General features: G+C 63.4%; 1 protein-coding gene across 9 annotated transcripts in view; it reads left to right on the top strand.

Annotated features, from left to right (window-relative positions):
• Positions 1–22,841, top strand: part of NFATC1 (nuclear factor of activated T cells 1) — a 113,799-nt gene that overhangs the window by 50,967 nt on the left and 39,991 nt on the right. For all 9 annotated transcript variants that reach the window (XM_070049836.2, XM_070049834.2, XM_070049835.2 and 6 more), the window contains exons 7-8: positions 9,883–9,938; positions 13,540–13,672. In XM_070049836.2, coding sequence (XP_069905937.1) covers positions 9,883–9,938; positions 13,540–13,672 — 189 coding nt within the window. The remainder of the gene's footprint in view (positions 1–9,882; positions 9,939–13,539; positions 13,673–22,841) is intronic.

Below are 22,841 nucleotides of genomic sequence, written 5' to 3'. Positions count from 1 at the left end.
GGCTCTGCTGAGCCCCTGCGTGCGGGGGGGTCCCTCCACACCCCTCCTTCAGGAGGTGAGTGGGCACGTGCACCCCCACCTGGCAGCTTTTGTAGCCCCTGCCTGTGGTTTTAGTCTGTCCTTGGTGCCCACGACATGGATGCCACAGGCCAGGTGTGCTGCTGTTCTCTGTGTCGTTGGTGGCCTTTAAGGCCAGGCTGTTTGAGACAGGAGGAAGGACCTTCCTGCCCGTAGGCTTGGCTCCCCCAGGGGCCCCAGGGTCTCAGCCAAGGTCTTGTGCTCACGTAGGGCCAGCCGGGAAGGCTCTGGTGCTGTTGTGAGTTTGGGGGTGGGGGTGTCCTAAACCATTAGTTCCTGGTGCCGTCATGTCTGTGGCTCTGGGCCCTATGCACGGAGCACAGCGCCTGGGTGAGCTGTGCACCCCAGGACAGTGGCCCCATGCAGACAGTAGCCCCAGGGACGTGGGGACCCTGTGGACTCCAGGGAGAGGGCCTGGGCAGACAGGAGCAGGACTCAGCCTGCAGGCTGGAGAGGGTGAGCCTGCCACGGACTCACGGCTCCACATGCAGGTGGGTGAGCACGGCTGTCTTGAGTGGGCGAGAAGGGTACCCTCCCTCCTCGCTCCTGCCTCGCCCCTCCCCGCAGGCGCCGCTCGCTCCTCGCTGTGGGGCGCCGCGTCCCCTCCCACCCAGGGCTGCATCGGGTGGAATTTTCCCTGTGCACATTTCCCAGTGGGCAGCCGGTGTAGTGCCCCTCTAATCAGCGAGGCCGCAGAGGCCGCTGCCTTCACAACGCGGCTTGATTCTGTGCGGCTTGCAGGAAGCTCACGTGCTTCAGTTGGAGTGGTTCAGGCTCACGTAGAGCTGGGCCTGCCTGTGTAATCATGTGTGTAATTGGAAAATGTGTCCGACCTTGTGGGCAGAGACAGAGTCCCACTGCTCCCTGAAGGGAGGCGCGTTCCCGTGTGCACGTGCTCGGGGGCAGCACCTCCCCGTGCTCTGCTCCCAGCCCGTCTCTGTGATCCGACCCGCCAGAGCCACACACACACACACCCCCACCACGGCCCCGAGCCTCTTCCCGCCTGCCCCGGAGGTCAGGGCTTTAACTGCCCGAGGGCAAGTGCTGAGTAGGTGCTGTGTAGACAGTGCACTGGGGCGGGCAGGCACACGAGTAGATGCTGTGTAGACACAGTGCACTGGGGGCAGGCACACGGGTAGATGCTGTGTAGACACAGTGCACTGGGGCGGGCACAGGAGTAGATGCTGTGTAGACACAGTGCACTGGGGTGGGCAGGCACAGGAGTAGATGCTGTGTAGACACAGTGCACTGGGGGCAGGCACAGGAGTAGATGCTGTGTAGACACAGTGCACTGGGGCAGGCAGGCACACGGGTAGATGCGGTGTAGACACAGTGCACTGGGGGCGGGCAGGCACACGGGTAGATGCTGTGTAGACACAGTGCACTGGGGGCGGGCACAGGAGTAGATGCTGTGTAGACACAGTGCACTGGGGGCAGGCAGGCATACGGGTAGATGCTGTGTAGACACAGTGCACTGGGGCGGGCAGGCACAGGAGTAGATGCTGTGTAGACACAGTGCACTGGGGCGGGCAGGCACACGGGTAGATGCTGTGTAGACACAGTGCACTGGGGGCGGGCACAGGAGTAGATGCTGTGTAGACACAGTGCACTGGGGGCAGGCAGGCATACGGGTAGATGCTGTGTAGATAGTGCACTGGGGCGGGCAGGCACAGGAGTAGATGCTGTGTAGACAGTGCACTGGGGCGGGCAGGCACACGGATAGATGCTGTGTAGACACAGTACACTGGGGGCAGGCACACGGGTAGATGCTGTGTAGACACAGTGCACTGGGGGCAGGCACACGGGTAGATGCTGTGTAGACACAGTGCACTGGGGCGGGCACAGGAGTAGATGCTGTGTAGACACAGTGCACTGGGGGCAGGCAGGCATACGGGTAGATGCTGTGTAGATAGTGCACTGGGGCGGGCAGGCACAGGAGTAGATGCTGTGTAGACAGTGCACTGGGGCGGGCAGGCACACGGATAGATGCTGTGTAGACACAGTACACTGGGGGCAGGCACACGGGTAGATGCTGTGTAGACACAGTGCACTGGGGGCAGGCACACGGGTAGATGCTGTGTAGACACAGTGCACTGGGGCGGGCACAGGAGTAGATGCTGTGTAGACACAGTGCACTGGGGCGGGCAGGCACAGGAGTAGATGCTGTGTAGACACAGTGCACTGGGGCGGGCAGGCACAGGAGTAGATGCTGTGTAGACACAGTGCACTGGGATGGGCGGGCACAGGAGTAGATGCTGTGTAGACACAGTGCACTGGGGGCAGGCAGGCACACCGCTAGATACTGTGTAGACAGTGCACTGGGGGCGGGCACACAGCGCGGTGCCCAGCGCTGGTCACTGTGCTTCCGTGTTTAGATGAACTTGGGCGTCGACACGCGGGTGTATGCGTATGCAGAGCACGCACTCAGAGCAGACCCAGCGTCCGCGTGGTTTCTCCCTTCTCGTCTGGCTTCTTAGGCAGAGCCGTCAGCTGTGACCCTCCACATGGTAGCCTGGACACCTTGGTCTGGTCTTGAGCTTTTCCTAGCCATGTGCGTGTGCGTGTGCGTGTGTGTGTGGAGATGTGTGTGTGGAGATGTGTGTGTAGAGACTTTGGGTTAAATTAAGACCACAGCTGCCCTCTCCTCTCCTGGTGAGGTTGCCTGGTGCACTGTCAGTTCCGGTTCTCTGAACTGCTGCCTGCAGGCGGAGCCGAGCACTGGGGGAGGCAGCGTGAGCTGGGCCGGAGGGACTGTGCCGCGGCTCCCGGCTCTTTACCTGCTGTGAGCCCCACTGTGCTGGGCGCTCTGGGCTCTCTCAGTCGCCCCTGGCCCCAGCGCTTGGCCTCCAGGGCTTAAGCTGCTGACAGCAGCTCCTCTGCCCCGGCGGGCCGGCAGGAGTGGGCGCTGTGCCCTCGGCGGGCACCTCCTCCCTGAAGTGACTCAGGTGGGCGTCGGGGGCAGGGTGGCGCTGGCCTTGCCGGGGAGAGTGCTTGGCCCTTGGTGCCAGCACTGGGCAAGTCGGGCCCATCGCCCTCGGGGTCCCGGATGCTGGCCCATCTGCATGTGGCCAGTCCTCTGGGGAGCCTCCAGCAGGCAGCACAGGGCTCTGGCCACCCCACGACGGAGCGCGCACGGCAGCCCGTGGCTCTTCCTGGGTCTCTTGCTTCTCTCGCTGTGTCGCGCCAGAGCGCTCGGTTGAGCTAAGCCTTTCTCTGCCAGCCTCGGCCCAGGGGTCTCCATGTCAGACGCAGCTTCCGAGGGTTCCCAGGGAAGTGTGAGACCTGGGGACAGTCAGGCCTGAGGGCCCAGGCCAGGCGAGCTCTGTGGCCTCCTGGGGCCCCGGCTTGGGGCCGGGGGGTGGTCAGCTGCAGGAAGCGACAAGCAGCACCCCCTTCCCTTCCCTCCACGTGGTTGCTGAGTCGCCCGGATCTGTGAGTCTGGCGGGGGTGTGTGTGTCCTTTCGGCTGCCCAGTGTGAGTGTGGACAGGGAGGGGACACCGCGTGAGGTGTGAACTCCCTCTTGCTTGGAGACTAGGCCCAGACGAAACCGAAGGGAGGAGCCAGGCTGTGGGGGTGTCCAGGACAGGTGAAGGAGGCCTGTTGTGGGTTCTGCCGGGCAAGAAACCCCAAGGTGCCCCTGCCATACTCACTGCCAAGTCCAAGGCTGGGGGACTCAGTGGTTCCCGACGGTCCTGCGAGGTCATCGGTGTGACAGGGCCAGGATGGCTTCTGCCTCTCAGGGGTCCCCTTCTCCACAAGGGCTCCTCGAGGCTTTGCGATGTCCACCAGGGCAGCCAGAGCAGGAGGTGCGGGCCTCTGCAGGCTCAGCAAGTGTCCCCCCAGCCCCACCCCAGGGTCAGGCCATGCAGGGTGGGCGTGCAGGTGAGGGTCCAACAGCCAATGGCAAAACCAGATCAGAGCCCAACCCAAGACAACAGACCCCGCCCTCAACCCTGCACACAGGCCGCACTCTGCCCCTGCCACAGCGGGCACAGCTGAGGCAAAGCTGCAGGGGAGAAGAAGGGGCAGGGTGGGCAGGATGGGCACTGATGCAGGTGCTCCTGGAAGCATGGCTGACCGAGGGCTTTCCCCGGAGGTTCTAGAGCCTTCCGCACTGAAGAGAGTTCTGCGTGTGGCCTGAGGACAGGCTGAGGGCTCACTGTGAACTCAGCCTGTGTTTTGAAAGTCAGTCGTTAAGTTTGATTTATCTGAAAGACAGACAAATCTTCTATCTGCTGCTTCCATCTCCAAATGCCTTTGGGAGCCAGGACTGGGCCAGGCAGAAGCCAGGACCAGGAACACACAGTGAGTCTCCCGTGTGGGCGGCAGGGGCCCGAGTCCTTGAGCCAGCACCTGCTGCCTCCCAGGGTGCATGCTACCAGGACGCCGGGTCGGAAGCAGAGGAGCTGGAAGGGATTTTAGCCAAGGCACCAGGCGCTCACCCCATTTCAGTCTGACAGAACGGGGTGCCCACGGCAGGGCTCCCAGAGGCCAACAGAGTGGCTGTCGCTGCTGCTAGAGCGCCCAATGTCAGAGCTGTCAGGGATGAGGGTGCCGCCACGCCGGGCCTCTCCCCACACCCCACAGGCGTCAAGTGGCGGTCCCTTGTAGGCAGGAGCTCTCCAGAGCTCCTGTGGGAGCAGCTCTGTCCCCAGGCTCCAGAGAGCATGACGGCTGGGAGGGGAGGTCGGTGTGCTGTGCACAGACACGTTCACACGTGGGAGTGGGAGTGTGGGGGGTGCGAGTGCTTCTGTGTGCTTGCACACGTGTGTCCTGGGCGTGTGTGTGCTTGCACCCTCTGGAGACCTTGCAGAGGGCACCTGCTGCCCCTCCGTGCTGTGCCAGCAGTGACCAGAGCTCTCGCGTCCCCTGAGATCTTCCCACTGTCGTGGCGGTCCCAGCAGGGGCCAGGCAGCCAGAGTGGGCTGTGTTTCACCTGCTCTGCTGGGGGACTGCCACTCACGTGGGGGGCCTGCACGCAGTCACCTGCTCCCTCGAGGGTTTCTGGACGCTTCCTGTGCACTCACCAGGTGTCAGTGCCACGGACGTGGAGCCACTCAGCCAGAAACTACGGCTTAGTGTGTCGGAAAGCATCCTCCTTGCATTTCCCTGGTGCTCAGCAGGGCTGCAGTGCCATGAGCCTCGCTCACACACGGCAGCATTCGTCATGGAATAAAAATACCACGGTGCTGATCTGGTCAGGCGGGGCTCAGGCCGGGCCAGCAGCGCGTGGCTGTGGGGCTGGATGGAGCTCTGCTCACTCTGGTGTGGGGACAGCCGTGGGCAAGGGGGCCGTGTTCTTAATGGCCCCGGGTGAAGGACTGGTGCGCAGTCCCCAGCTTAGACTATAAGTTGCACGTGTCTCAGGAGGAGATGAACTTGGAGTTTTAGCTGTGATGGAGCCCATCCCATGGGACCTTCCCTGGTGCTGCCCAGCCAGCACAGGGCTCGGAGCCAGCAGGTGCCACCCTGACACCTCCCGGTGCCCAGGGCCGTGGCCACAGCCAGGTGCTGGGGAACTCAGTGCTGACTGGCTGAGGACTGGCCTCTGGACTCAGAGCCGCCCAGGGCCGTGGCCACAGCCAGGTGCTGGGGAACTCAGTGCTGACTGGCTAAGGACTGGCCTCTGGACTCAGAGCCGCCCAGGGCCGTGGCCACAGCCAGGTGCTGGGGAACTCAGTGCTGACTGGCTGAGGACTGGCCTCTGGACTCAGAGCCCACCGCAGAGAGCGCAGGTTGTAGCTGCTGGTCAGGTGTTGGGGTGGGGGGAGCACATTGACCCCGCGACCCTTGGAAGCTCTTCTCCGCTGGCGTGGGGACCTGTGGGGTGGGAGCAAGGCAGGGCCTGCCGGGTTGCCTTTGCCTTTCCCCTGCGTAGGGGGAGTGGCCCAACGTGTGGCAGGGGCCAGGGCCAGAGAGGTGTCACCTGTGAGCCGCTCTGCGATGGTCCAGCTCCTCCCAGCTCAGCCCTGGGGCTGAGGAGTGGGCGTGCCGAAGGCATCGTGCACACACCAGCCTCCCTTCTAGGTGGAGCAGCAGTGGCTTCCTGCACAGAGGAGCTAGGCGTGCGCCCCTGCCCCACAGGCGTGCTAGGCCCTGCCCCACAGGCGTGCTAGGCCCTGCCCCACAGGCGTGCTAGGCCCTGCCCCACAGGCATGTGCCCCTGCCCCACAGGTGTGCTAGGCCCACGGCAGCTGCACTGAGTGCTGACCCACAGTCCCGGCAGGCACGTGGCCCACCACCCTGTGTCTGCGCCGTGGACCCCCTCCGCACAGAAGCCTGCACCGCGAGCAGCCCCTCCCCAGCCCGCCGAGCCCGTGCTGTGGTCTGGGCACTGGCCCCTGTGTGCCATGCCCGTCCCTCACACAGCCTCCTCAAGGTTCCTCTGTGAGCAGGTGTCTGTCCTTTCCACAGCTGAGCAGTGTCCCCTTGTGTGCCGGCCACATTCCTTTGTCCACTGGACAGCGCTGGGCGTGGGCAGCTCCCCGGTGCTGCTGTCGTGTGTGCAACTGCCGTGGGCACTCCTGACGGGTTTCTGGGTGGATTAGTGTCCACCTCTGGTGGGCACATGCCGGGAGGGGAGCTGCTGCCCCCCAGGGTGGTCGTGGTGTCTTGCACATGTCCCTCTGTCGCTCCTCTCCTGGCACCCTTATTTGGGATAGTGCTGGGTGGAGCGCTTTGTCTCATCTCCACCTAGCTGCCTTAACAATGTGGTGGCCATTCTATCTCTCTTTTTTTTTTTTAAGATTTATTTATTTATTTGAAAGGCAGAGTTACCTACAGGTGGGGGTGAGGGGAGGTCTTCCATCTGCTGTTTTGCTCCCTAAATGGCTACAGTGGATGGAGCTGCACCAATCTGAAGCCAGGAGCCTGGAGCTTCTTTCTGGGTCTCCCACGTGGGTACGGGGGTCCAAGCACTTGGGCCATCTTCTACTGCTTTTCCAGGCCATAGCAGAGAGCTGGACTGGAAGTGGAGCAGCCGGGACTTGAACCGGTGCCCATATGGGATGCCGGCACTGCAGGCAGCAGTGTCCCCGCTCCACCATAGCGCCGGCCACCTCGATCCATCTCTGGTGGGCATGTTCAGGAGGGGGTGGCACAGTGTCAGTGTCCAAGTGCCAGCCGGGCTAATCCCAGAGGGCCGGTTCCCTTGCAGTGCAGCACCGTGCGGGAGTCGGAGAGGACAGGGCCGCTCGCTGTCCCGAACGAGGGGCTGCCGCCTCCTGCTCACCCGCTGCGGAGCCTCCCTCGCTGACACCCTGAGGGTCTCCCTGGTCACTGCACCGCAGACAGGCAGCTCCGCAGTGCCTGCACGTCTGCCCTCCTGGTCACAGCGGACAACGTGCCCCAAAGGCTGCCATGCCTCTGGGCCTGGGCCAGGCCCCCAGTCCCCTGTGCCCTCTGTGTGACTGTGCCGCCCCTGCAGCTCCCGCTCGTTAACCCAGTGACCTCGCGGGCCTGGGCCCGCCCCTCCCCCGGTGGGAGAGCCCGACAGGGACTCAGGCACCCGGGAGGGCTGAGCCCTGAGCCCTGGCGGCCGGCCCCAGCAGGACTAGAAGCAGTCTCAGGAAAGCTGGCGGCTCCGAGGTGGCTCTTGCTTCCTGCTCGGAAACAATGTGTCAGCCCAGCGCGCCTGCGGGGCCTGCGGGCCAGGCAGCGGGCGTGGCGGGGAAGCCTTTCCGATGACTCAGCCGCAGGGAATCCCCTGATGGTTTGGAACATTTTACTCCGGACTGAGAACCTGGGAGCTGCTGATAAGGCTGAGGCACAAAGGCCCTTTCAGCGCTGACCGCTCCCTCCTGCTGGAGGCCTCGGCCTGCGCGTGGGCTCCGCTGGGGAGAGGCCTCGGCCTGCCTGCGCGTTGCTGCTCCCCAGGGTCGCCCGAGGGCAGGGGACCACCTGCAACTTCTAAAACAAGGAGCGCGAGCAGCCGCTGTGCCTGCCTGCCTTCCTCCCTTCCTTCTCTTACTATCTGTTTGAAAGGCAGAAATACAGACACAGAGAGACAGGAGTCGTCCATCCGCTGGTTCACTCCCCAAATGGCCACAATGGCCGGGGCTGGGCCAGACTGAAGCCAGGAGCCTGGAGCTTCTTCCAGGTCTCCCACACAGGTGCAGGAGCCCAAGGACTTGGGCCTTCATCTACTTCCTTCCTAGGCGTGTTAGCAGGGAGCTGGGTCGGAAGTGGAACACCCGGGGCTCAAGCCGGCACCCACACGGGATGCCGACGCAGCAGGCCGGGGCGTCGCACACTACGCCACAGTGCCCGCCCCATGTGTTTCTGACGTAAAGGACAGCAGCTGGTTCGTGGTCTTGAGCAGAAATGGAAGAGCGAAAGGCCTGTGCCCTGGGCTGTGTGCGGGGACAGGGCCGGTGTCCGAGGGCGCCCGTCGCCCGGCTGGCAGGTGCCCTGGGTCCAGGGAGCTGCGTGGTCGCCTCTGCCTCACGTCTCTGTCGCTTCTCTGTGCTTCTCAGGCACGAGAGGCCCGTGTGCTTTGTGGTCGCCACGCCAGGCTGCGGCGGTGGGCTCTCCAGGACTGGCGGCGCTCGCAGCTCCTCCCCCGGGCCCCGCACTCTGCTCCGTGCCTTGTTGTCCAGCCCCAGTCCGCACCTGGACACAGCAGCGCCCCCTGCCGGAGCGTGTGACTCGCAAGTGAGCTGCTTCCGGGTGCTGGCCGAGGCCCCCCTTCTCAGTCGCTTTCTTAGTGAGACTCTAGTGTGACTGCAGCCAGGCGGGGCCCGGCCAGGCAGGTGGCGACACCACAGCCGGTCACGCAGGGGTGGGGCAGAGTCAGGCCTTGTCCTAGGAAAACTCACAAGTTGCTTTGAAAGAAAATAGAGACTTGGTCATGTGAAGGGCAGTTTGACGTCTGTAAACACGGGCAGGGAGGGGCCCGGCGGTGGTGTGGACCTGTCCGGATTGCACCGCGGGGCCGCAGGCACAAGGGAGCCCCGGGACTCCCCATGCTCCTTCCCCAGAGCCCGAAAGCGTGCTGCCTCGTGAGTGAGCGGCTGTTTTCCATGGAAGAGGGACGGGGCCACCCCTCTGGTCGAGACGTGCTTTGTCCCCAAGTGGGTTTGTCTGGTGCGGCTGAGACTGGGAGCCCCCATGTGACCCCCGGCTGCTGCCCGCCCAGCGCAGGGAGAGGAAGGGGGGTCCTGCCGGGCTCAGCAGTCAGGCTGAGCATGCAGACCCGCGTGCGCGGCCCGCAGCTGCGCCTGGGCACTTCCTGCACGCTGGAGGAGGGAAGAGGCCCCCAGATGAGTCCCCGAGTCCCGAGGAGCCGGCTGGCCGGGGAGGGCCTCGAAGGCGCAGAGCCCGCGGCAGCCTTTCATCTGGGAGCCCACTGGGCTAGGGTTAAAAATCCCTCAAGTTTTGCACTTCTGGGTCCTGATGCGGCAGTGAGTGGTCAAGAAAGGCTTTCCTCGTGCCCCAGGCCATTCCCCTGAGCGGGGCCGGGGCCGGGCCTTGAGTGAGGCCTATTAGGGTCGCTCTGGCTGCTTCTGTCATATCCTGGGGACGGGACCTAGAGCCAGGGCTGCACTCGGAGGCCGCACACCTCCCGCTGTGTGTGGGGTTGGGGTGGAAGGAGCCCCCGGCACAGGTCTTTGGGCCCTACCAGGTTTGCAGTGCCCAGCATTGCAGGCTGGGCCCGTGGCTGTCCCAGCCTGGAGGGCCAGCCGTCTTTCCGGAGAGAGTTCATCCCCTCCCCACTGTCTGGGGCCCTGGGCCTGGGTCACGGAGGAGGAGTCGGGGTGCCCTCCACTCACAAAGTAACAGCCTCGCCCTGCCCTGCCTTCCAGATGGCCACCATGTCTGGGAGATGGAAGCCAAAACCGACAGAGACCTGTGCCAGCCGGTGAGTACCCTGCCTGCCCTCCATGGTGCACGGGCCCCGGTCAGAGGTCAGGGAAGCCGAGCACTGTGCACTCAGGACAGAGAGGATGCTGGGCAGGGCCTCAGCCTCTGCTGCCAGGGAGCACGTGGCGCCGGCTGTGCTCCCATCCCTGGTCCCCCATGGTGGCTGCCCACAGAGGCCACGTGTTCCCAGCCTCCCACATGGGTGCCCAGCACTGGCCGCCCACGAGCAGACTTCAGCTGGAGAGGCCGGCAGTGAGCGAGCGTCACCCCTACAGGAGCCCGGGGCCGAGGGCAGGGAGGCCACTGGAGCCGCTGAAGCCAGAGGCTGAGGCGCTGCGGCTCCGTGTGTGCACGTGGCGTGTGTCACAAGGTGTGCTGCACACGCCGCGTCACACAGCATCCCAGTGCCTGACAGTGATGACCGTTTCTACCATTGGCTGATTTTACAGACTATTTTTAGATCTTTATCTGAAAGGTGGAGAGACAGCAGTGCAGGCAGAGCTCTTCCATCCGCTGGTCCACTCCCCAGATGCCCGCCACAACCAGGGCTGGGCCAGGCCAAAGCCAGGAGCCAGGAACTCCGCCTGGTCTCCCAGCCTGGCTCCTGGCTTTGGATCGGCGCAGCGCGCCCACCATAGCAGCCATTTGGGGGGTGAACCAACGGAAGGAAGACCTTTCTCTATGTCTCTCTCTCTCTCTCACTGTCTAACTCTGCCTGTCAAAAAAAAAAAAAAAGTAAAAATATTCCAGATTTCAGGTCAAAATTTACTTCTTTATGGAGATCTTCTTGCCGTTTCACAAGCACCTGTGCCCATACCAGGACAGCATATAGCGCCTGTTTAAATCATCTACATCCTCATACATGTTCTTTGGGCCCCATGCCGGGGCCCAAGCACCCTGGTCGTCACCTGTTTCCTCCCAGGGCTGGAGTCTGGAGCCAGAGCCGGGGCTTGACCAGGCACTCTCATGAGATGCCGAGCCGGAGGCCTGGCCTGGAGACTGCTTGTCTGAAGTCAGTGTCGCCTCTCCGCCGCCCCAGCTGGCATCGCAGAGGTGTATCCTCCTGTCTCCAGGAGTCAGCCGACAGCGGGGTCTCTGTCTGTGTTTGCTGTGCTCAGAGCACTGATGGGTGAAGGGTCGTCACAGTCGCATTTCCATCCACTGTTTAATTCTTTGAGTCTCAGAAAAGTGATAGGAACTTTAGGTTAATATAACATCAGGGCTAGCAAGTGGTGTTTTAAGAAATTCAGAATTCCCCAAGCTCCATGCTCACTCTGCCGACCATGGAGGTGTCTGGGTGGCCTGTCACATCGTCTGCACGTGCCACCACACAGCGTAAGCGGAGGTGCTGTGGTTCCAAGACTTCCTAAGGACAGAGGGCTGGGCTCTTACCTTGCCCTTCCGCAGCGGGAGGGGCATCAGAACAGGGCAGGGAGCTGGCCTTGCCGAGCCGTCTCGGTCTGTGTGTCCTGGTGGGGGAGGCTCTCCGGGCATCCCAGCATCTGCCCGCTGGTCTCGGGCCTGCCACCCTCCCTGTTCTCGCTGCAGCTCTGTCTCAGAGTCCTCTGCTGTGTGATGCACACCCCACAGCAGCAGGTGCACAAGCCCCTGCCTGCCCCCAGGGTCCTCTGCAGCCCCCAGCTTCCACTCAGCTGACTTTCTTGCCCCCCCTGAGTGGCCCCAGGGCAGGATACACACGTGGGTACAAGTGCACCATGTTGCAGATGTCATTTTTTTCTTTTTAAATAGGATTGACTTATTTACTTGAAAGAGTGATGGGGAAGGAAGGGAGAGATCTTCATCCACTGGTTCACTCCCTAAATGGCCAGGGCTGGGCCAGGCTGAAACCTGGATCCAGGAAAGCCATGTGGGACTCCCGCGTGGGCCCGCCACTGCCTTCCCAGGAGCAGTAGCAGGGAGCTGGATCGGGTTCGAACCAGTGCTCTGACGAGGCATGCTGGCGTCGCAACAGCGGCTCAGCCCGCTGCCCGCAGTGCTCACCCCGGAGACGCTTTTAAACAAGATGGTTGTGTGTGCAGGCAGCTTACGAATGGTCTGTAACTAAGTGTGTGAGCTTAATTAAGACAATGGACTTTCTCACAGTGACACTGAGGTGTGTTGCAGGGCTGTGCCAGTGCACCTGGGAGCTCGCTGCTCTGTGGCCAGCATTTCCTGTATTTCCTGCCACACTCCTTCCGTAGCCCTTCCTCCCCTGCGTGTCTGAGAAGCAGGCTCCAGCGGAGACGGAACTTGTGTCCTTTGTGTGCTGAGAAGGCTGATGTGCCCCGGCCTGTGCCCACACGGGGCGTGGCCCTCGGGTCCCTGGCATTCACAAGCCTGGCCCCAGGGGCCCGACCGCACACCGCTGTCCTTCCTAACTCACTCACGTTCACAGTCAGCCTGAGCAAGGTCCTTGCTCTCTTCATTTCCTCTGTGAAGACCAACTCCACAGTGGCGGCCAGGGGCCAGCGCCGCCTGCCACGTCTCCTTCCGTGGAACTGGCTCAGAGGGTGCCAGTGCTCTGGGTCAGACGCACGCAGCTCCAGTGACACCGCCCCCCCCCTTCGTGGGGCCGGCTGTCCTGCACTGTGGCCTCCAGTGTCCATGTGTGCGTTGGCTCTGAATCTTCCGGATCACCCCGATCTTTCTGAGACACTGAGGAGGGCGCCAGAGGAAGTGAGGTTAATGACAGAATAGTTTGCCAGGAGCAGGTGCGGCCCCGGGGGTGGAGCTTGTGCTGGGTCCAGGGGTCTGTGGGTGCCCAGCTGTGCCTCCCCCTCCTGAACCGGCTTGGACCTAAAGTTCTCTCCAGTTATCTGTGTCTGATGTTCTAAAATTTCATTACCACGTTCAGTCAATTTCACTGTGAAACTGGGAAATAAGCTACAGCTAATCACACTAACAAAGAAGTGAGACAATGGATTCTCTTCACATGTTTTCCCTGCTTGTTAGGCTGAAATCACACGGGTTGCAGGCATGTGAGGGACACCTGCCCCGCCCCTCGCGCCTGGTTCGAGCAGACAGGCAGCTGGGGCCTGGGCGCCCCCGGCCCCGCCCCCGCCCGCAATCTTCACGTGCGGTGCCAGCCCGGCACAGATGAGCACTTGGGAGAGCAAGGTTGCTGTGAAAACGCTGCGGGGTTTCACTTTTACAATGCGATGAGGCCACAGCGGCCGCCGCACGCGTCCCGCGCTCCCAGCCTGAGTGTGGTGCCACTGCTGCGGTGGAGCTGGGGTCTGCGCTGGCTGTTGGGCCAAGGTCACAGCCCCCGTGCTAGAGCCAGTGTCAGTACCCAGCTGCCCTGGGGCCTCACAGGTGCTCCAGCACACGGCCGTGCTTTCCATGCATTTCCTGCTGGCCACCGAGCCGCGGTGGACGGCACAGCCAGCCTCGTGCCAGGGCAGCAGCCGTCTGCTGTGAAAGCCCGCCCCGGGGCGCCAGGCAGCCCGGCCTTCGGTCCCAGAGTCTCCGGGGCTCAGGGCAGCGGGGCCCAGCCCTTCTCAGTGGCCTGGTGGCTGCCCCGAGCGCCTTCAGGGGCCGCCGCAGCTGTGGCCGGGATGGTGGGGGCTCACTGCCTCCTGTCTGCCGTGTCTCCCCAGCACTCCTTGGTGGTGGAGATCCCGCCCTTCCGCAACCAGAGAATCACCAGCCCGGTGCAGGTCAGCTTCTACGTGTGCAACGGCAAGCGGAAGAGAAGCCAGTTCCAGCACTTCACCTACCTTCCCGCCTCGGGTAACTCCGTCTTTCTGGCTGTGAGCCAGGCGCGGGCTTGCTCTGCGGGGTGGTGTGGCCGTGGGCAGCACGGGTGTGGTGCACGTTGTCCCGAGAGGAAGACCGCCTCCTCGGGAGAGGCCAGCTTGTGAGGCCTGCCCTGGCCTCCACTCCCCTGCTGGGCCGTGGTCGCAGGGGTGCGCCCTGTCCGTCGCACTGTCAGAGGCCGAGACCTGGTGCAGGTGTAGAGTCTGTAGGGTAAGGGGGGACGGCAGGCAGCCGTGGCCTCTGCAGTGCCATCAGCGTGACCCTGTGCTGTTGGGCTGAGCACCCTCCTCCCTGCCCTGCCCGCCACACGTCTCTCGGGGCAGGTCCTTTTCGCTCAGACGGAAGGGGGGCCCTAGGGTCCTGGCTTCCGGGGAGGTACGGAGCACAGGCGTCGGCGCCATCCTTAGTTTCCTGTGCTTCCTCCGTTCTCGTGCCTGTCCTAGAACCCAACCTGTGTCATGTCAAGAGGGAAATTTTATACCAAAGCTAACTGCAAAATCAGCTACGTTGTTATGTCAATAAAATCAAGATTGTATTTTGAAGGTTTCAGTTTTCATTTACTGTAGACCAGTTAATAAGAACGTCTTGGAATATCCACGCTGGCATGAGACTCTGAGGATTAACTGTCCAATTAGGCGCGTGCCGGGTTCTGTTGCAGAGTTGCAGGAGTGCAGGGCAGGGACCTGCTGCCGGGGGAGGCGCGGCGGCATCAGCCGTGTGGTCTCAGGAACCCCCGAGGTTCTTGGAATGAGGAACAGAGCAGCTAACAAGGTTTTGGAAATAGAATAGTTGTGTCCTAATGAAACTTGGAGTGTGGTTGACCAAGAATTGACTATTTTAGGGAAAACGTAGACTTTCTAAAGAAAAAGCATTTTGTGAAGCAGCACCGAGAGCAGCGCGGACGATGGTTGTCCTCGTCTGCTCGCACTCTGTGGCCCCTGCCCTGCCGCTGCTTTACGCAGCACTGAACCTTAGCGTCAGAGGCGGGCGTGGCCTGTGCATGTCCCGTGCGTGCCCTTTGCAGGCAGGAGGCCGGGGTGCCCCAGATCAGGGAGCCAGCTCAGCGCCCCTGTGTCTGCCCCAGCACGCCCTCCCTCTGTTGCACGCCCAGGGCCCGAGGCCCCGTGTACCCCGGCACACTGCTGCCCATGGCCCCAGCCTGCTCCACACAGCAGCACGTCCCCCGCCTCAGCTTGGTCCCGGGAGCCGCGATCCCCTTCCTGCCTCACGACACTGAGCTCCTCCGGCAGTGACCCCAGGCCTCGTGGGACTGCGTCCCACTACTGCCTGCAGGCTGTCCGAGTGTGATCTTGAGGATACAGGAATGGCCGGCAAGTGGACCCGAGGTGTGCACCCACAGCCTGGGCCGAGGGCCGGGCACTGCCAATGGAGCGTTTGCGCCTGGGCTTGGCACTGCCCCTGGTGAGGTGACCCTTGGCTGTGCCCTTGGTAGAGCTGACTGCTGTGCCGGGACAGCCGACCACGCTTGCTGGGAGAGCGTTGCTGCGTTCTGCGTGGTTCTTCTCCGCAGACCTTGGCGTGGGGCAGCACAGTTTACCTGCACGCACCTGCACCCCTCTTCTGTAGGGGGCCAGCCTGTGGCAGCTGCAGGGTCTGCTCACTGCGGGCGCCACCCCTGTGCCCCTTCCCACGGCTCAGGCGGCCCAGGGCAGCAGTGGGGGGGGGGCAAACCCGCCCGAACCCCCATGGGGTTCAGCATCGGGCACGATCAAGTCTCCTTCAGGCTTTCCTTTGGGACCGGGTGAGGAAGCTTCCCTGCCCGTCTCACGTAAACCAGGCGGCCTTGGGTTGCTCGTGGGGCAGGGACAGCGCTGGCCTGCAGCTTCTCGCACCTGCGTGACTGAAGGCCAGGCCAGAGGCTGCAGGGAGCCCGCCCCGGGACACGGGGCCCCTGCCCAGCCCCTCCTTCTGAAGGCAGCACACTCCCCGGGGCAGGCTGTGTGGCCTGGGGTCTGTGATGGGCCTGGAAGGTCAGTGGGCTTCCATTCAGCCTGTCCCAGGGGCCCGGTGCTCAGTGGGAGCAGCTACCCCTGCTGCTGGGACCCCTACAGGGAGCATGTGCGGCCAGAGAAACGCGTGTGTGCAGCCCCTGCACCTGTGGAGGTGAGCACCGGTGCACAGCTGTGGGGGAGTCTCCCCCCCCAGAGTCCCAGGTGCACAGCTGTGGGGGGTCACCCCCCCAGAGTCCCAGGTGCACAGCTGTGGGGGGTCACCCCCCCAGAGCCCCAGGTGCACAGCTGTGGGGGAGTCACCCCCCCAGAGCTCCAGGTGCACAGCTGTGGGGGGTCACCCCCCCAGAGCCCCAGGTGCACAGCTGTGGGGGAATCACCCCCCCAGAGTCCCAGGTGCACAGCTGTGGGGGAGTCTCCCCCCGAGAGCCCCAGGTGCACAGCTGTGGGGGAGTCACCCCCCCAGAGCCCCAGGTGCACAGCTGTGGGGGAGTTACCCCCCCAGAGTCCCAGGTGCACAGCTGTGGGGGAGTCACCCCCCCAGAGCCCCAGGTGCACAGCTGTGGGGGAGTCACCCCCCAGAGCCCCAGGTACACAGCTGTGGGGGAGTCACCCCCCCAGAGCCCCAGGTGCACAGCTGTGGGGGGGGTCTCTCCACCCCCACCAGAGCCTCAGGTGCACAGCTGTGGGGGGGATTCCCTCTCCCCCCAGAGCCCCAGGTGCACAGCTGTGGGGGGGTCTCTCCACCCCCACCAGAGCCTCAGGTCACAGCTGTGGAAGGGATTCCCTCTCCCCCCAGAGCCCCAGGTGCACAGCTGTGGGGGGGTCTCTCCACCCCCCCCAGCGCCCCAGGTCACAGCCATGGAGGGGTGTCTTCCTCCCCCCAGAGCTGTCTAGGCTTCTCGGTGGTGGATGCCTTGTGCCTGTGCCTGCATTGTCCTTGGGAGGAAGAAGGAGCTGTGTGGCCGTGGTGTGGGGCCAGGAGCCCTGTCTTGAAGTAAGGATCTCCAGAGCCAGGCCCGGCTCTGCGTCAGGATTCGGGTGCGCCAGTCTCATTGGGTTAGGTGATGGCATCCACGTGGCCTGGGGCCCCTGGAGGCAGCTGCTCCCTGGCTCAAGTCGGGCAGGGCCTGGGGCTCTTTACAGAAGCAGCCCAGCTGTGATCAGAGCTTGGCGTGCAGCCAGTGCTCCCCAGGACGGAGCAGTGGGTGCCGCATGCTCTTGGGTCTTTTTTTTTTTTTTTTTTTTTGACAGGCAGAGTGGACAGTGAGAGAGAGAGAGAGACAGAGAGAAAGGTCTTCCTTTTTGCCATTGGTTCACCCTCCAATGGCCACCGCGGCCGGCTCACTGCGCTGATCCAATGGCAGGAGCCAGGTGCTTCTCCTGGTCTCCCATGGGGTGCAGGGCCCAAGCACTTGGGCCATCCTCCACTGCACTCCCGGGCCACAGCAGAGAGCTGGACAGGAAGAGGGGCAACCAGGACAGACTCTGGCGCCCCGACCGGGACTAGAACCCGGTGTGCCGGTGCCACAAGGCGGAGGATTAGCCTAGTGAGCCGCGGCACCGGCCCTGCTCTTGGGTCCTAGGACGGAGCAGTGGGTGCTGTTTGCTTTGTGTCCTAGGACGGAGCCGTGGGTACTGCTTGCTCTTGGGTCCCAGGACGGAGCCGTGGGTGCTGCACGCTCTTGGGTCGTAGGACAGAGCAGTGGGTGCTGCACGCTCTTGGGTCCCAGGACGGAGCAGTGGGTGCTGTTTGCTTTGTGTCCTAGGACGGAGCTGTGGGTGCTGCACGCTCTTGGGTCGTAGGACAGAGCAGTGGGTGCCGCATGCTCTTGGGTCCCAGGACGGAGCAGTGGGTGCTGCACGCTCTTGGGTCATAGGACAGAGCAGTGGGTGCCGCATGCTCTTGGGTCGTAGGACAGAGCAGTGGGTGCTGCACGCTCTTGGGTCCCAGGACGGAGCAGTGGGTGCTGTTTGCTTTGTGTCCTAGGACGGAGCCGTGGGTACTGCTTGCTCTGGGTCCCAGGACGGAGCAGTGGGTGCCGCACGCTCTTGGGTCGTAGGACAGAGCAGTGGGTGCCGCATGCTCTTGGGTCGTAGGACGGAGCCGTGGGTGCCGCATGCTCTTGGGTCCGCCAGGCTCAGCTCTGTTGTCTGACTGGTGCCAGTCGCCCGCCTGCAAGGGCTGCATCCCCCTGCGGGCTCGGGTGCTGCCGCTGTATCTCCTGGCCCCTGTGTGAGCGAGCGTGGCCTGTGTTGGGAGGTCCCCTGCATGGCCAGACCCTCCGCAGGACACACTGCCCTGCTGTGATGAGACCCACCTGTGCCTGAGGGGCCAGGAGAGAGGCGGGTGCTGGCCTGCAGATCCCTCAGGTTGAACAGCAGTGAGGCAGGAGTCGAACTTCACGGAGAGGAGCCAACTCCACCCCCGGCGGCTGCCGGTGAGCCCCGCGCCTGGAATCCGCCTCCACCTGGAGGGGCAGGCAGGGGCCTGGGTTTCAGTGTGGTTCATGCCGTTGGGTCCGGAAATCATAGTGCCAGAGGGGAGGCCCACAGAAGGGGTGCTGGGCTCAGGCTCGATGGAGCACAGGGCTGCTGGGGGCGTGCTGGTGACACCGCGGGCCTGCAGCCAGGCCAGGGGCCCAGGCCTGAGCCCCAACGGGCAGCTTGTCGATTGAGGCTCTGATCTCAGGAGGCCTGGCTGGCGTGTGTGTGCCCAAGGCCGCAACAGCAGTGTCCTGTGGATGCACTGTGGCCAGCAGCCTGCGCGTGCACTGCCCGGCCAGCCGCAGTCCTCCGGATGCCTAGCGCCGACCCACACTCAGCTTCTGCTGGCTCAGCCCAGAGCCTGCACCCGTTCTCTGGTTTGCACATCTCTCTGTGTGTGCTGGGCACAGCCTCTCGGCTGCCACCTTCCCAGGGGACGGTTTGTGCTTGGAGCGAACCAGCCCCGTCTGGTGGAACCGGCCTGCGGCCGAGGGGCTGTGCCCGGAGAGAGCAGTGGGGCCTGCGCTCCACCTCCACATCCCGCCCTCCCTGACCTCTTCTCGGAGACAGAAGCCTTCACTTCTGTGGGGGGACCTCCAGCCCGCTCCCCCCACAGCCCCACCGTCAGTGCCCAGGGCGCCGCAGGGGACTGGCACTGCTCCCAGCCAGGGTCTCTTCTGATGAGAAACTGAGTCCGTGGTGATGGTGGGAAACAGTGGGCAGTGGGCCCATGGTGGCCTTGGGTCAGCTCAGAGGTGAGCCGGCCACTCCAGCTGCTGGCGTCTCCTGCGCTCAGCAGTGTGGCTGGCCCTCTGGACGTGTGGACATTCTTCCAAGCCAACCTGACCACAGGACAGCCGCGTTGCTGTGTGCAGGGGACCTGGCGCCCCACGTCCCCTGCAGGCCTGGCTGGGCCGGCGAGGCTCCTGCTGTGGTCTCCCAGGTCCCCGGGCGCGCGCCATTCCAGCCAGAAAGTAAGGAGCCCATTTTCTCTTTTCTTTTAGTTTTACATATTTATTTGAAAGGCAGAGTGACCAAGAGGGAGAGAGATCTTCCGTCCGCTGATTCACTCCCCAAATACCCACAGCGGCTGGGGCTGGGCCGGACTGAAGCCAGGAGCCAGGAACTCCATCGGGGTCTCCCGCGTGGGTGCAGGGCCCAAGCACTTGAGCCGTCACTGGCTGCTTTCCCAGGTGCATTAGTAGGAATTGGATCGGAAGTGGAGCAGCTGGGGCTCGAACCAGAGCTCTGCTGTGGGGTGCCAGCGTATCGAGTAGTGGCTCAGCCCACTGGGCTGTATTTCATGTTCTGCTCCCACATATTAAACCTCACGCTGCAGAGGCGCTGAGAACCAGCGCTCACCGGTGAGGGTCCCGCTGCAGAGGCCACAGGTCACTGCCTGGAGCCCGGCTCCCAGCAGGTGTCCCTGTGGTAGAAGGACTCAGACTGAGATGACCAGAGAGGCATGGACCCCTAATGCTAAGTGATAATGCAGGCATCCTAGCCACCTCACAGGAAACGCACACACGTGCACACACATGTTTACATGTGGACACATGGACATGCACACACCACACACGTGTGTGCGTGTGGACATACATACACATGGACACGCATATGCTAGCACACATGTATGGACACATGGACATGCACACACTAGCACACAGGCACATACATGTGTGTACATGCGGACACACTGACATACACATGCACACACGTGTGGATACATGCACATACACTAGCACACGTGTGTACGCGTGGACATACACACGGACACACATATGCTAGCACACATGTATGGACACATGGGCATGCACACACTAGCACACAGGCACATACATGTGCGTACATGCGGACACACTGACATACACATGTGCACACGTGTGGACACATGCACATACACTAGCACACACATGTGTGTACGCGTGGACATACATACACATGGACACACATATGCTAGCACACATATGTATGGACACATGGACATGCACACACTAGCACACACATGTGTGGACACATGGACATGCACATACTAGCACACAGGCACACACGTGTGTGCGCATGGACATACATACATACACATGGACACGCATATGCTAGCACACGTGGACATGCACACACTAGCACACATGTGTGGACACATGGACGTGCACATACTAGCACACACATGTGTGTATGTGTGGACATACATACACTTGGACACGTATGCTAGCACACATATGTGTGGACACATGGACATGCACACACTAGCACACAGGCACATACGTGTGTACATGTGTACACTAGCACACATGCACACACATCCGTGTGGACACGTGTGCACACTCACCATGAGCTTCCTTGGGCCCTGCGTGTGCAGACACAGGACAGGATGTGAGGGGGAAATGGCCCCACAGACTTCGGATATGAGGGCGGGCACAGCAAGGGGACAGGCGCCGGCGTGTGCACCGTGTGACCCGAGGACAGACCCTGAGCTGGGCGTGTTGTCCTGCAGGGGTCTGGGAGCCACAGCGGGGGTGTGGTCAGCCAGGGCAGGAAGGACCATGCACGCTGCAGCCGAGCGGGACGCGGGCTGGGGGCTCTGCCTGGGGACCTGCGGGTCGGGGGCCGCCCAGCTCTGAAGCAGCTGCGGTCAGAAGACCCCGGGGGCCGGCGCCGTGGCTCACTAGGCTAATCCTCTGCCTTGCGGCACCGGCACACCAGGTTCTAGTCCCGGTCGGGGCACCGGATTCTGTCCCGGTTGCCCCTCTTCCAGGCCAGCTCTCTGCTGTGGCCAGGGAGTGCAGTGGAGGACGGCCCAGGTGCTTGGGCCCTGTACCCCATGGGAGACCTGGAGAAGCACCTGGCTCCTGCCATCGGACCAGCATGGTGCACCGGGCCGGCCGCGGCGGCCATTGGAGGGTGAACCAACGGCAAAGGAAGACCTTTCTCTCTGTCTCTCACTGTGTACTCGTCTGTAAAAAAAAAAAAAAAAAAGACCCCGGGGAGAGGCGACCCCTGTGTCCCACCTTGGGGGCTACCAGAGGCGTGAGCCCTGGACACGCAGCTGCTCGCAAGGACACTGCTCTCCATGGGCAGCCTGACAGCTGCTGGGAGCGACCCTGTCGTGCGGTTCTGGCCGTGTGGCCTGTGCTGACCAGCTCTGCACCAGCTGCCCGGGTCAGCGGCGGAGTCTCCGAAGCTGTCCCCTGGAGGAGAGCCGTGGGCTGGTGCCCCACAGACAGCAAGACCGGCCCCCTCGTTCGTGGCCGGCGTCTGGGTGGGGGCCTGGCTCCCGCCCGGTGTCAGGCTCCTAGGAGGGGCGGGGTCGGCCGTGTGGGCCTTAGGGAAGTCAGCCCTGAGTCTCTGACCCCAGGAACCCTAGAGCAGGTGCCCGCAAGGACGGATGGAGCGCGCAGCCCCGCCTCTGGCCTGATCACCCTGGGCCGGGGTCCCCCGCGCCCCGGCCTGTGGCTGCAGCCCCTCCGCCCTTGGACAGCCCCAGGCTGCAGTCACGGCTCTGGCTGTGGACGCTGACGCAGTGCGGGCAGGGAGCCGGGACAATCCCGCCTTTGTTTCCCAGGCCCCGCCTGGAACAGACGGCTTTTGTTCCCGCGCAGGACGCACCTGGTGAAGTAATTCAAGCTGAGGCGTTTGGGGTCGCTCAGCGGCGCGGTGAGCAGGGAGGTCGCAGGCCCGGCCCAGCCTCCCGCCACCACGCTTGGCACCCTGAGACCTGGGCCCCCGCGCCTCCAGGCTTCCGAAGGACACGGCGCTGCTGCTCGCCTGACCCCGCCCACACCACGCAGGTCGGGAGCGGGGAGCTGCTGGGTGCCACACGCCTCACTGCTGTGTCCGTGGTGGGCGGGGCCAGCTGCCTGTCTCATGTCCAGGGAGATGGCCTGGCAGACAGCGCCCTGCGGCTGCCCTGCCCTGAGCTGCGGCTGTGCCCTCAGGGAGGCGTCTGCTGCGTGTGTGCCGGGGGCCTGGGGCTCTTCTGTCCCTGTTGAGTCTTTTGGGGGCGGCCCTGGGGGCTCCGCCAGACCCAGACGGGGACACAGGCCAGCGAGGTTTGCTGGGAGAGCTGACCTGCAGCCTTCCTGCTTTCTCCATGGACAGAGCCTGGCTCACGCATGGCCACCGCATATGGACGCAGGATTGCCCCAGGCCCCTCCTCGTCGGGTCACAGACCAGGGTCTTGCGGCCAAGCCGGGTCCTCGGTGCACAGGAACAAGGGCCTGGGGCTGGGGAGGGGGTAGGCGAGAGGGGCCCAGGCGCCGGCTGCCTCTGCACCACGCGGCCCAGGGAGGTTGAGGGAGACGTGGGGACAGCTGTCCTTTCGCACAGGGCGGGCGCCTGGTCTCCGCTAGGGGCCTGGCACTAGGAGCCCGTCTGTGACGTCCGCTGGGCGAGCCGCGGAGCTGAAGGCTCCGCTTGTGGCCCTGGGGTGCTGGGGGCTGGCCCTGCAGCGCTGAGGGCTGGCCCTGCCCTCTGGCAGCCTCAGCGGTGTGGCCCTGCGGCGCTGGGGGCCTCAGCAATGGTTTGTGAAACCCCAGCTGCCTGTGGCCACACAGGAGGTTTCAGAAGGGCCTGAGGCGGGCGTGGCGTGGACAGGCGGGGGCTGACACCTGCGTGGGGCACTTGCCGTGACCTACGTCTGTGCACCACGAAGGCCCCGGGGAGAGGTGCATTGCCTGGGGCGACGG

The sequence above is a fragment of the Oryctolagus cuniculus genome, chromosome 10 (assembly GCF_051225735.1).
Source record: "Oryctolagus cuniculus isolate XC-2025 breed Fujian yellow rabbit chromosome 10, ASM5122573v1, whole genome shotgun sequence".
Taxonomy (NCBI): Eukaryota; Metazoa; Chordata; class Mammalia; order Lagomorpha; family Leporidae; genus Oryctolagus; species Oryctolagus cuniculus.
This window is presented reverse-complemented; position numbering and strand designations above follow the sequence as displayed.